Source organism: Rana temporaria, chromosome 1 (assembly GCF_905171775.1).
Source record: "Rana temporaria chromosome 1, aRanTem1.1, whole genome shotgun sequence".
NCBI classification, from domain to species: domain Eukaryota; kingdom Metazoa; phylum Chordata; class Amphibia; order Anura; family Ranidae; genus Rana; species Rana temporaria.
Window position 1 is genome coordinate 287,521,770 of NC_053489.1, and position 13,741 is coordinate 287,535,510.

Below are 13,741 nucleotides of genomic sequence, written 5' to 3' on the forward strand. Positions count from 1 at the left end.
TAATTACATATGTGCATCAGATCTGCTGTTCCTAGTGATTAGGAACAGCGATCTCTCTCCTCCTCCAGTCACTACACTCCCCCCACAGTTAGAAACACCTCCCTAGGGATCACGTAACCCCTTGATCGCCCCCTAGTGTTAAGCCCTTCCCTGCTAGTGACATTTATACCATAATTAGTGGCTATTTTTAGCATTGATTGCTGTATAAATGTCACTGGTCCCAAAAAAGGGTCAAAAGTGCCCCATCTGTCCGCCGTAATGTCGCAGTCCCGTAAAAATACTAGTAAAAAAAATAAAAAATAAATGCCATAAATATATCCCCTATTTTGTAGACGCTATAACCAATCAATATGTGCTTATTGCATTTTTTTAACCAACCAAAAATATGTAGAATACATGTACAGGCCTTAACTGATGAAGATTTTTTTTTTTAATTTTTTGGGATATTTATTACAGCAAAAAGAAAACAATGTTTTTTTTTTCAAAATTGTCAGTCTATTTTTTGTTTATAGTGCAAAAGAAAAAAAAACAGAGGTGATAAAATATCACCAAAAGAAAGTTTTATTTGTGGGGGACAGGGTAAAGTGGGTAAAGTGCCACAGTGCCCTATCGCAAAAAAAATGGCCTTGTCATTAAGGGGGCAAATCCTTCCGTTCCTTAACTAGTTAATTTATATGTTGGGTCTGGGTCATTTTTTTTTAGAACCTGTGGCAGCAATATTAACAGATTCTTAAAGTGGTAGTAGTAAGAACCACCTGAATTTAGTGAATGTGTCGAAGGGCCAGTTCACGCCAGACACAGTTCCATGTGCATTTTTTCTGCACTAACAATGCATGCACAGTGTTTTCCATGTACTCCAATGGCTCTAGTTGGCTCTAGTTGGCTCTAGTTCATACCATGCAGTCAGTTTCCAGTGCAGAAACTGACCGGAAACTGACTGCACGGTGTGAACTAGAGCCAACTAGAGCCATTGGAATACATGGAAAACACTGTGCATGCATTTTGTGCAGAAAAAAAGTGCACGGAACTGCGTCTGGTGAGAACTGGCCCTAAAAGCAAAATTGTCACAAGGCTTTCCTGAATTAGATGCAGGCTGTTTTAAAGGGAACATACTACCAAACGTTTGTTGTTACTGAATTCCCTCCATTAAATGTGAAAGGGCCACATGCAGCCCCCAGGTAGTAGGTTGGACACTGTTGCTCTGGAACCTGAGTTATTCTCCTTCGGCAATTCCTTTGACCATTGATGCAAGTACTCTCAAAATGGTGAGTACTCCTATGCCCAGCTTTTTTGGTTAGGTGCACCAAGTCTCATTTCCCCTATCCCATTCTTATGGGTTGATTATAGTTGATGACCATATATCTGCGGCCTACCCTTCAGTCAAATGATTATAGGATCAGTAAGCAATCTGATCCACTCTAATGATGTATGTTAAACAGCTATATTTATTAAGTAACAAAAAGAGAGATGCACACAGCCATCGTTTACTACCACTCCATGAGTTTGAAGTACATCAGTTTATTAAATGAGCAGTGCCCTTTATCAATCAAATTGCAATGTCCGCTGAAGACTGCAGACTTGTACTTATAGTGCAAGGTATCTCACAGTTTTGCAAACCCCTGAGGCTCCTTTTCTGCAGAGTTCTACCAGATACACACACATTATATTACACTTTTATTTTCCTGATTGTGTTGTTCATACCTTCACAAACAGAAATCAGTTCCAACAATATAAAGCTCAGTCCAGAATGATCCATATGCTGATTGATCTTTGGCGATGGAAGTAGGCATATTCTGCCACTAGGTTGTAAAGCTTACTTATTTTGTAAACACGAGCCAAGTACAAGTATGGCATAAATGTGTAAGCTCACAGAACAGTGGTTTGCCCTGTAACTGGAGGCTACATACATTCACTTGTCCATCCAGGAGTTTGGTTGTCGTGGTTTTCTTATAAAATGGTTTCCCGAACAACTCCAATGAGACTGTGAGGTCTGACAGTCCTCTGGCTCCTTATTCTCTCATCCCGCTGCCTCTGTACAGTACTAAAAGTGCTTAAGTCCCCACAGCTATTCAAGTGAAGTATTCCTGGGTACCGTCTGCTTGGGATTCTCTGAGTTGTTGTTAAGGATCCCTGGTTTGGTAACATCACCTGAACGAAAGTTAACAGACACAAATTACAGTCTAATCCTTCTGCATACAATTACATTTAAAGTGTCAATCATGCAACAGTGTTAGAAAGGCAGGCCATAATGTTCTTAAATGAGGGTGTCAACTGCCTTGTCAATAAGATATTATTGCTGATCCTGTCACAGAAGTGCCACCCTTACACCAGAGCGCTGACTTCTACTGCCACATGGGTTTTTATTCCATTGTTAATAACTTAAAGCGGTTGTAAACCCGCATATAATTTTATTTATTTTTTTACACCTGCAAGGAAAAAGCCATAATGAGCTAATATGCACCGCATATTAGCTCATTATGAAATACTTACCTCGGAACGAGGTAGGTAACTTACCTGGTCCACACCGAGCCGAGCGTGTCTTCCGGGTATCGCCGCTCCAGCTCTGTGATTGGCTGGAGCGGCGATGACGTCACTCCCGCGCATGCGCGCGGGAGATTTCCTTTCCGGCATGGGTCGGCGGGGCCGGCCCTTCAGCCGAGGATCCCACCTGCGCAATCGCCGCTGCAATCAGCGGCGCATTGTGAGGGGAATATCTTCTAAACCGTACAGGTTTAGGAGATATTCTTTATACCTACAGGTAAGCCTTATTATAGGCTTACCTGTAGGCAAAAGTGAAAAAAGTGGGTTTACAACCACTTTAAACACACACTGTTTCATTTACATTATCCCTTCTCTTTCTGTATATGGATAATGGCACTGTAATTATTTCAATGAAATAAAACATCTAAGTATCTTTCTTTCATTAATCTTTATGCAGCTGTCACATGACCCAGCTCTTTCCCAACCTGTCTGCAGGGAAATATAAGCATTAGGAGTAGGGTTGTGTGACAGAAATCACGATGGTGCGCACGTGCACGTGCACGTGAGGACGCGCGCGCGCTCGTGGGTGGGGGGAGAGAACAGCAATGAGACTGCTCGGCTGGAGGACGGACCGCGCCGATGAATGAGAGGAGAGGAGGAGGAGAAGGCACCTGTCACCCCTGTCATCCCAGCACACCATATGCTGAGTACCGCAGCGTATCACCCCACATGAATCAGCACACGCCGCCAAGCTACACCAAGCTACGCTGCTACACTGGGGGCATAAGAAACAGCCTGTAAGGAGCGGGGACAGGTGAACAGAAGGACGGCGCAAAGCTGGAAGCTGGACACGCAGTGGGTGGTGTGACTGAGTACACATGGAACCCCCTCATTTCTGGTAAAGTAGACATCAAAGCAAGGAGAGGTACAAACAACGTGAGGACAGAGGCGGCCGACCCCACGGATGGATACCTTCAACTACAATTAATAAGGTCAGATCTTAGCCATCTGCTTTTTTAAAAGGACAGAAACAATGATGGAAAGGTAGAGGTAAGGTAAATCTCCTTGTGGAAAGGCAAAGGAGGGTTTGGAAGGAAAGGAGGGAAAAAATAATGTCAAGCTATGAAGGAAGAGTGTAAAAGATTTGTCATTAACCATTTATTGCCACATGATAAGTAAAGGGCGTTTTTAAAAGCGGATGAAAAACAGAGCATAAGAATTGTCTGATAAACTTCAAATTAACTTAATTGATTGGGACTGCCTAAAGACAAAAGTTGATAACATTAAACACTGCAAATACACTATACAAGGAAGGGGGAACAAGCAGGAGGAGATTTGGACTGCGGTTTGGGGATAAGGAGGGGTTAAAAAGTGACTCTTAATTAAATAACAACAGTTAAAAAAAAAAAAAAAAAAACACGTAACCCCACCGTACAAGACATCTTATACAGCGTATTAAAAGTGGCCCCCCCTTTTTCTTTTGCATTCCCCTCTTCTTAACCCTTACTTACATAAGGCACCTTGAGGGCTGAGGGATTAAAAATGAAAAGTGTACCCCCAAGAAAGTTGATATGAGTCAAGGGGATCCACCATTATAGGATATGATCTGTGCAATTTAAAAATTTGGACATTGAAATCCATAGCAGGAGTAAAGGATGAAAATCGATGACTGATTGATAATCAACTGAGCGGGGTTTTTCCCTTTTTTCTTTTTTCTCTATGTGGCTCCCTTTTTCTTTCTCTCTCCTATCCCTTTTTTTTTTTGTTGTCCCGGAGGCCTGCAGAAAGGGGTGGGAGAAGAAGGGGACTAGAGGGGAATGGGGAACATTGGCAATTAGTATCCACATTTTATTTGTTAAAACTTCATTTTAGGACTGGGAGGAGAAATTTAAATAGATCTAACTGACACATACACTTGGGATCCAAAACCCCAAGCGTAGCATATAGGGTAAGGGACGGACCCCTCCCACACCCCCGCTGTGCATTATTTTATTCGATTCTCTTTATTGAGGAAACCATTTACCTGGGGATCCGGGTCGCCCCCTTTTGCTCCGAAAGAGGGTCACTGTCACTGTCACGGTCCATGCTCACCCTGAGAGCATTCCTATTCCCTGGATTAAATAATTAAATAAAATAGTATTTGGCAGGGTAGGAGTCAAGGGGGGGTAAAATTTCCGGTCTAACCCAGCCCGGTATCCCCTATTGGTCTCCCCCTTCTTTACTGGATTCCGTATTAATCTGCTGGGAATAAGAGGTCAAGCTGGGGAAGAGAATCAGAAGGAAGGAGACTAACATGAGCAGAATGACGAGTAGATCAACAAAAGGGGGTCCCCCAACTACTCCAAGCAACACTACAGCAACAAGCTCAATAAGGCCATTTGTGACTAGAGGGGAAAGTCCACGTATCCCTGGTGCCCAGGGGGTAACAAAGCAACAACAAGCAAATAAAGTCAAAAAGGCCGAAAATAAAAAACCCCAGAGTGACAATTCCAGAGAAACATCTATAGAACAAAGGGAGGAAGGGTCCACAGGAAATGGAATGGAAAGCAGCAGGATGGATGAACGAAGTGCAGACACCCACTCCCCCTCAAAAGGAGAAATGGCAGAGATGTTGTTAAGATTGGAAAACGTGATAAAAAGTGAAATACAGAGCTTACGGACCGATCTTGGCCACATGCTGTCCAGAATAGAAACAGTAGAGGAACAAATAGAGAAACAGGAACAGGAATCAATTACGCTAAAAACCCAGATGGACCAGATTCAACTACAACAGAGGCATATTCTTTACAAATTGGAAGACCAAGAAAACAGAAGCCGGAGACAAAACTTGAGGATAAGGTCTTTACCAGAGAAGAGAGGTGAGGACCTCAGGATAATAATGCAGACGTTATTTAACCCACTATTGGAAAGAACAACAGACAATCCAATTGGGATCGAAAGGGTCCATCGAGTAGGAAATCCGAAAAGAGTGACATCCGAGAGAACAAGAGATGTTATAATAAGGTTCAGATTCTATGAAGAAAAAGAAGCAATTTGGAAGAAGTTGAGGGGACAACCCCCGATAGTGTTTGAAGAGACGGAGCTGCAGATATTCACCGATGTGGCCCCAGAAACCCTGGCTAGGAGATGGCTGTTAAAACCGCTCCTAAATCAGATGATTGATCTGAATATTAAGTATAACTGGGGGTTCCCTGCTTGCCTAATTGGAATAAAGGAGGGGAAATCGGCGACACTAAGATTCCCTGAGGACTTAAACGAATTCTGTAGGAAATTGGATATTCAGGTCCCCGACCTTCCAGGTTGGGGGTAGGAGGGAGGCGGAGGTGGGAGGGAGGGGGGAAGAATTGGAAACTCCCCTCCTCCCCCCCCTTTTGCTTTGCTTTCTCTGGTTACACTATGGTCTTCTTCGAGCTCCTCTCGATGCCCCCGGCTGGCTTGCTTTCCTTTTTTTTTTTTTTCTCTCCTTTTTTCTCCCTTTTTTTTTTTGGTGGCTTGTTTCGCCTTCTCTCTGATCTCTGGCTTGGGTCCGGCCCCACCCCCCCCCTCCCGGAAGGGAAACCGGGAGGGGGGGAGGCAGTCTCGGGCCCCACCTGGAGCGATCTGAACCAAGATATGGAAGATGGTTCAGAGGTCTTCAATAGGCCAAAGAGGGGGGGAGGGAGAGGGGGATGGGTGGGATGGGTTGGAGGGTGGGGAAGGGAGGGAGGGGGGGATGGGCGGGATGGGTTGGAGGGAGGGGACGGGAGGGAGGGGGGGGGGGGGGAAGGGAGGGTGGGGGGGGGGGGGGGGGGGGGGGGGGGAGGGGATTGAGGGAGGGAAGAAACCCTATCTCACCAAAACAATCAGAAGAGAGCATAATTCGAAGAAAGCAAAACAAAGATGCCAGTGATTAAATGTCTGTCCTATAACGTCAAAGGTCTTAATAGTCCTACTAAGAGACATAAGATATTAAAGGAGTTGAAAAGATATAGGACAGACATTGCCTTCTTACAAGAAACCCATCTTACATTGGGGTCAAACATAAAGATATACTCCCCTGATTTTCCCAGATGGTACTATGGAGATACCATCTCAAAAAGAGCTAGAGGGATAGCAATTGGAATAGCGAAGGGGACACGGTTTGTTCTAACAGATAGAATGACAGACCCGGAAGGGAGATTCCTCTTTTTAAGGGGAAAACTGGAGGAGGAGGAATACACTCTTGTAAATATATATGCACCGAATACCTCCCCGATGAAATACCTGTTGGGAATATTAGGGAAATTAAAAGATTTTAGGAGGGGAAAATTATTATTGGGAGGTGACTTAAACTTTTGTATAGACCCAAAGGTAGATAAAACTCACCAGACATCAGACACCCAAGACATACTACTAAAAAAGGTTAAGGAAAGTCTGTATAGAAATCAATTAGTGGATACATGGAGGATCTTTAACCCAGGTCAACGGGATTACACCTTTTTTTCCCCGGTTCACGGTAGCTATTCTCGGATCGACCACATACTAGTGGACCATAGAATGTTGGAAATGGTGGTCGAGACAAAAATAGAAACCATGACGATCTCGGACCATGCCCCCATTAGCATATCCATAAATATCTCAGGTAACCAAAAGCCCTATCAAAACTGGAGACTTAATGAGGAGCTAATAATCAAAGAGAAAAGTTTCCTGAGGGTCAAAAAAGAATTGGAAGAGTACTTTAAAACAAATGAGATAGATGGAATCTCAAAAGCAACACTATGGGACGCCCATAAGGCGGTGATAAGAGGGGTCCTAATCTCTGAAGGAGCAAGGAAGAAGAAAGAAGAGAGTAGTGTAAGGGAAAAACTTATAGGGGAGATCTTTAACCTTGAACAAAAACATAAGAAATTGGGAAAGCAACAAGACTTATATTTAGACTTAGTAAACAAACGAAATGAACTTAAAGAACTCTTAGATCAAGACACAAAAAGAGAATTTAACTTAATAGCAAGGGAGAGATACAGGTGGGGAAATAAAACAAGCAAACACCTTGCCCGGATGGTACAAAAAAAGAAATCCAAGAATTATATAGACAAAATTAAAAACGAAAAAGGTAAGGTTTTCCATACAACAAAAGATATTGCAGAAACATTCAGATTATATTATGAAAAACTATATTCAGTAGAACAAAAGAACTGGCAAAAAGGGGAGAAAGAAAACAAGATTACAACATTTTTAAAAGAAGCAGGAATAGCAAAATTAGATCAAACGGAGGCAGAAGGGATGGACAGACCTATCACAGAAAATGAAATTAAACTGGCTTTAACAAGTACAGAAACTGGAAAAAGCCCGGGCCCGGACGGCTTCACAGTGATGTATTATAAAAAATACAAAGAGGATCCTTCTTCCAAAACTATGTCAGTATTTTAATGGCCTGGGAAGAGAGTATAAATTAAGTAAAGAAGCATCAGAGGCAACCATCACCGTTATCCCGAAGGAAGGTAAAGACACAGGAAGCTGTTCAGGGTACCGGCCGATATCTCTGCTGAACATCGATATAAAATTGTACGCAAAGGTATTGGCCGGAAGAATTAGACAGGAAATGACAAAACTGGTACACCCGGACCAAACGGGCTTTGTCCAAGGTAGAGAGGGTAGAGACAATGGAGTAAAAACACTCCTGTTGCTCCAGAGAATGAAGGCAGTAGGGTCCCCAGGTTTACTTCTGTCGATTGACGCAGAAAAAGCGTTCGACAGAGTAGACTGGGGGCTTATGCTGCTGACCTTGAGAGACATGGGGTTTGGACAGAGAATGATAGACTGGATTGCAGCCCTCTATTTGTCTCCCACTGCCAAAATAAAGATAAATGGCAATTTATCTCAAACATTTTCAATGAAAAATGGTACAAGGCAGGGATGCCCCTTGTCGCCACTCCTGTTTGTGCTCTCTTTGGAGCCGCTGCTGGCCAGGATACGCAATTGCAAAGAAATAAAAGGGGTTAAAATAGGAGAGGAGGAATACAAACTTTCTGCCTTTGCGGACGATATCCTCTTCTATCTGGACAAACCCAAAACATCAATCTCAAATCTATTAAATATATGTAGAGACTATGGGGAAATTTCGAACTTTAAAATAAATCTCACCAAAACGGAGATTATGAGTATAAATATAAGTAAATTGGAAGAGCAATCCTTGAAAGAGGAGTACCAGTTCGCCTGGGTTAAAGAACTCAAATATCTAGGGATACTGTTGGCAAACTCTATAAAAAAAATCTATAAGATAAATTTCATCCCCCTATTAAATGAAATTAAGACAGAAACAAAAAGAGTGGAAAATAGAGCAATATCATGGATAGGACGAATCAATTATTGCAAAATGGTTATATTACCTAAAATATTATATAAATTTCAGATGATCCCCATAGCCCTCCCGAGAACATTATTCTCGGCTCTAAAAAAAATAATTATGAATTATATATGGAGAAATAAGAAACATAGGATATCACTCCAGACCCTAAAACAACCAAAAAAAAAGGGGGGCTTAGCGGTACCGGACATTAAAGGATATTATGACGCAGTGGTAATAACAAGGGTGGTGGAGTGGGCCAGAGCCAACAAAGAAAAAAGGTGGGTTAGACTAGAAAACGAGTTAGCACAGACGAGGTTGGACAAGATAATATGGAATCCTCCTCAATTTAGAACACTAGATAAAAATGCACATGAAATAACAAAAAATGCACTTAAAATATGGGATATTGTCTATAAAAAAATTGAGAAGGAATACAATTCACCTTTTATAGCACTGAAAAATAACGACTATTTTGCACCAGGTAAAACACAAGTTGGGGGGAATTGGATCAAACAGGACACGGCACAACTAAGGGATATAATAAGGGAGGGCCACATAATAACACTACCCGAGTTAAAAGCTAAAAAGAATTTAATGGAAATTAATGAATGGAGGTACCAGCAGCTTAAACATTTTATCCAAGATCTACCAGGCCCACTGAGAGCGGGAGACCAGTTAACAGATCTAGAAAAAATTTGCTTCATGGAAAGAGCAAAAGGAACTACTTCAAAGCTATATAGAATTCTACTGAAGATAGATGAGCAGAATATACCTCCATTCATTAAAAAATGGGAAAGGGAATTGGCAACACAACGGGATAAGGGCACAATAGATAAAATGTTGGCTTTGACTCACTCCTCCGCGGTAGATAGCCGAACGGCGGAGATGTGCTATAAATGCATATCCGGATGGTACATGACCCCGGATAAGCTAAAAAAATTCAAAGAAGATCAGACAGGAGAGTGTTGGAGGGAATGTGGATCACCAGGAAATATGGCACATCTTTGGTGGGGATGTACCAAGGTTAAGAAGTATTGGGAAAAAATCTTGGCCTGTGTGGAAGAGATCACGGGGAAAAAGATCAAGATGGACCCATGGGTCATCCTATTCCATGGGGGGGAGGAAGGTATAAAAAGATACAGGAAAACGCTTGTACCGCATCTACTCAACGCCGCCAAGAGACTTATTCCAAGGAGGTGGCAAGAAGTGGAGTGCCCCTCAATTTGGGAGTGGATAGATGCGGTCGAAGAAACTTACAGAATGGAAGAAATAAAAGAGGGCATAGAGGGTAATAACATCTTACAAATCACGAAATGGGATAAATGGAGGACTTTCAAGAAATCGTGGAGTTATGCAGAAAAATTAAGGGTAGATGCTTAAAAGATACACTGGGGAAAAAAAAAAAAAAAAAAAAAAAAAAAAAAAAAATTCTTGAAAGAACTAGAGAAATAGGAGATTGTTGAAGGTGAGATAGGGGGGAAGGGGGGGGGGGGTAGGAGAAGGGGGGGGGATAAAATTAAAATGTAATCCTTTTGTGCCTCTGGAATAGGAGGAGCGATGTTCAATAGACATCAATAATATATATTTATATATATAATTAAAAAAAAAAAAAAAAAAAAAAAAGAAAAAAAAAAAAAAAAAAAAAAAAAAAAAAACACACGATGAAAAATAAAAATATCTCACATAAGAGGCGACACTTATGATGCAAAACCAACATAGAGATGCAATGGGCAGGTGCGCAGAACATGAGCATATAATGCACACTCTATGAGGTGGAGTCTGAAGTGAAAAAAAAAAAAAAAAAAAAAAAAAGGAGTAGGGTTGTCCCGATACCGATACTAGTATCGGTATCAGGACCGATACCGAGCATTTGCGCGAGTACTTGTGCTCGCGCAAATGCTGCCGATGCCTGACCCGATACTTCTATCTATCTATTGCAAGAGAGCGGCGGGGCGGCAAGGGGGCGGAGAGTGGGCGGGGGCAGAGAGCAGTCCTCAGGCGGGTAATAAGTGGCTGTAATTAGTTCTTACTGTTCTCTATCATGTCGCGCTGTTCCCGGTGGCCCCTCCCCTCCTCTTGTTTTACGCTTGTGACATCATCTGAGATGGACGAGAGGAGAGGAGAGGAGAGGAGGGGCCACCGGGGAATAGCGCAACATGATAGAGGACAGTAAGAAATTATTACAGATGTGAGCCGCTTCCTGCGCTACTCTGCATTTAGAAGGAAACTGAAACGAAACAGTGCCCTGCCGTGCCCAGTAACCTGATGTGCTCCATGTCCAGTGCCCTGATGTGCCCAGTGCCCCACTGTGCCCAGTACCCCACTGTGCCCAGTACAATGTGCCCAAGTACCCTGATGTGCCCAGTACCCCGCTGTGCTCTGATGTGCCCAGTACCCTGATGTGCCCTGTGCCCAGTACCCCACTGTGCCCAGTACGATGTGCCCAAGTACCCTGATGTGCCAAATACCCCGCTGTGCCCAGTACGATGTGCCCAGTACACCGCCGTGCCCTGATGTGCCCAGTACCTCACTGTGCCCAGTACCCGGCTGTGCCCTGATGTCCCCAATGCCCCGCTGTGCCCAGTACGATGTGCCCAAGTACCCCGCTGTGCCCAGTGCCCTGATGTGCCCAGTACCCCGCTGTGCCCTGATGTGCCCAGTACCCTGATGTGCCCCATACCCTGTGCCCAGTACTCTGATGTGTCCCATACCCTGTGCCCAGTAACCTGATGTGCACCATACCCTGTGCCCAGTAACCGGATGTGCCCAGTACCCTGATGTGCCCCATACCCTGTGCCCAGTACTCTGATGTGCCCCATACCCTGTGCCCAGTACTCTGATGTGCCCCATACCCTGTGCCCAGTACCCTGACCACCAATGTAAGAGACATCCTTCCCACTGACCACCAATGTAAGAGACATTCTTAAATTTGAAAACTGTCACATTAAAACAAAGTATCTGTATTTGGTATCGGCGAGTACATGAAAAAAAGTATCGGTACTTGTACTCGGTCCTAAAAAAGTGGTATCAGGACAACCCTAATTAGGAGCTGCTGATCACATGTTTAAAAAAAAAAACAGCCTTTGGGATAGAGTAAAAATACATGAGTATTAACAAAAAACTGTTTTAAATTGTCATACAAATATATATTTTAAATTAAATCTTTATTATTTTTTTTGCAATAACAAGGTGTAGGCTGCTTTCTGTCAATCACATGTGTCACGCCCCTCCAGCCTGTGTCTTAGAATAACAGGGTGGTGAAGCCTCCATTAATCAAGATTTAATATTCCAGCCCCATTGTGTTTAGCTGGTTAGTGGGCATACGCCCACATGTGTGACTCTATAGCGACATGAGTTGCTCAGATGTGATAAAGAGGAAATGCTCAGTGTAGAAATTGCACTGAAAACTGAGCATGTGCAAAGCTGCCAACACTGCTCTGCTTAATCCCCAACTGCAGTGGGAACATGGACAGAAGAGGGAGACGTAGAACAGCAGGATGAACCAGTTTTTTTGCAGAATACAGAAAACAAATCCAATAGTGACTGAGTGAGTATGAACAGCATGTTCTACAGCATTTATTGATCGTTTTTAAAGCGGACCTTCAGTAATTTTTTCAACTTTCCATCTATTAAATCTTCTGCCCTTGTTGTTTTAACTTTAGATAGTAAAACTTTTTTTTCTTTTCTGCCAGTTAATACCTTATACAGCCCACTTCCTATTTCTTGTCTGGTCAGTAGCCTAGGCTTATGACATCATGCACAGCTCTCTCTTTCGCTCTCATGAGAGTTTGGCAGGAAGGGAGGGGGATGAGTCATAAGAGGGCAAACGAGAGCTGCTAAACTGGAGGTGTGCCTCTGTGTGCTGTGTAAATCCAGGAAGAGAACAGGCAGCAGCTTCAGCTGTCCACAGTTAAAATGGGTGCAGCCAGACTCAGTGGAGGGAGATTTCTGCAACATATTTGCCAAGTACAGAATCACAGTGTGTGTGTATATATATATATATATATATATATATATATATATATATATATATATATATATATATATAAATAATATGCAAAGTGGTTGGAGAGAGGCTTTAGAATGGCTAAAGTTTTTATTGCAAATTATGTGAGCAGACTGAAGTTCCTCTTTAATGATGTGGATTTAGTGACACTAACAACTTTTTAACCATTAGTGATATGCCACAATCTGCCAACCTAGACCTAGTGCAGTACTAGCATAGCTGCCTCTAAACGTGAATAGAGTTGCTGTAACTTAATTTCTATACAGATGGATAGCCACTTTTTTTACCTAACAGACTCAAGCTAAGGCTTATACACGAATAGAGGCATACGCTTGGAAATTACAGCATTTAGCATGTTAAAGCGGTTGTAAACCGCATAAACTTTTTTTTTTTTTCCCCCAAACCTGCAATGCAAAAGGCATAATAGGCTAGTATGCACCGCATACTAGCCTATTATGAAATACTTACCTCGAAACGAGGTGTGTACCACTTACCTGGTCCACGCCGAGCAGGATGTCATCTTGCTCCGGCGTGTCTTCCGGGTATCGCCGCTCCAGCGCTGTGATTGGCTGGAGCGGCGATGACGTCACTCCCGCGCGTGCGCGCAGGAGATTTAAAATCGGCAGGGTCCGGCGATGCCGGTCCTTCAGCCGTGGATTCCCCCCTGCGCATGCGCCGCCCGCATTGCGGGGGGAATATCTCCTAAACCGTGCAGGTTTAGGAGATATTCTCCTTACCTACAGGTAAGCCTTGTTATAGGCTTACCTGTAGGTAAAAGTCCAAATAGTGGGTTTACAACCACTTTAAGTGATAAGTGCTGGAAGGTCGTAGCACAGATCTACCGTTTCCTCCACAAGGAGTGGCTTTTGTCACTATATTACATTGTACTCAAACCTTGTATCTCTTTTGACAAAATAAATCTGTTTATTTAAACATCAACTTCTGCC

The 13,741-nt window shown here is 43.0% G+C and overlaps 1 protein-coding gene across 3 annotated transcripts in view; it reads right to left on the reverse strand.

Annotated features, from left to right (window-relative positions):
- Positions 1-1,478: 1,478 nt before the first annotated feature.
- The window catches only part of FAM189A2 (family with sequence similarity 189 member A2), a 140,418-nt gene continuing 128,155 nt past the window's right edge, over positions 1,479-13,741 (reverse strand). For all 3 annotated transcript variants that reach the window (XM_040356832.1, XM_040356823.1, XM_040356815.1), the window contains one exon: positions 1,479-2,148. In XM_040356832.1, coding sequence (XP_040212766.1) covers positions 1,948-2,148 — 201 coding nt within the window. In that variant the 3' untranslated portion in view covers positions 1,479-1,947. The remainder of the gene's footprint in view (positions 2,149-13,741) is intronic.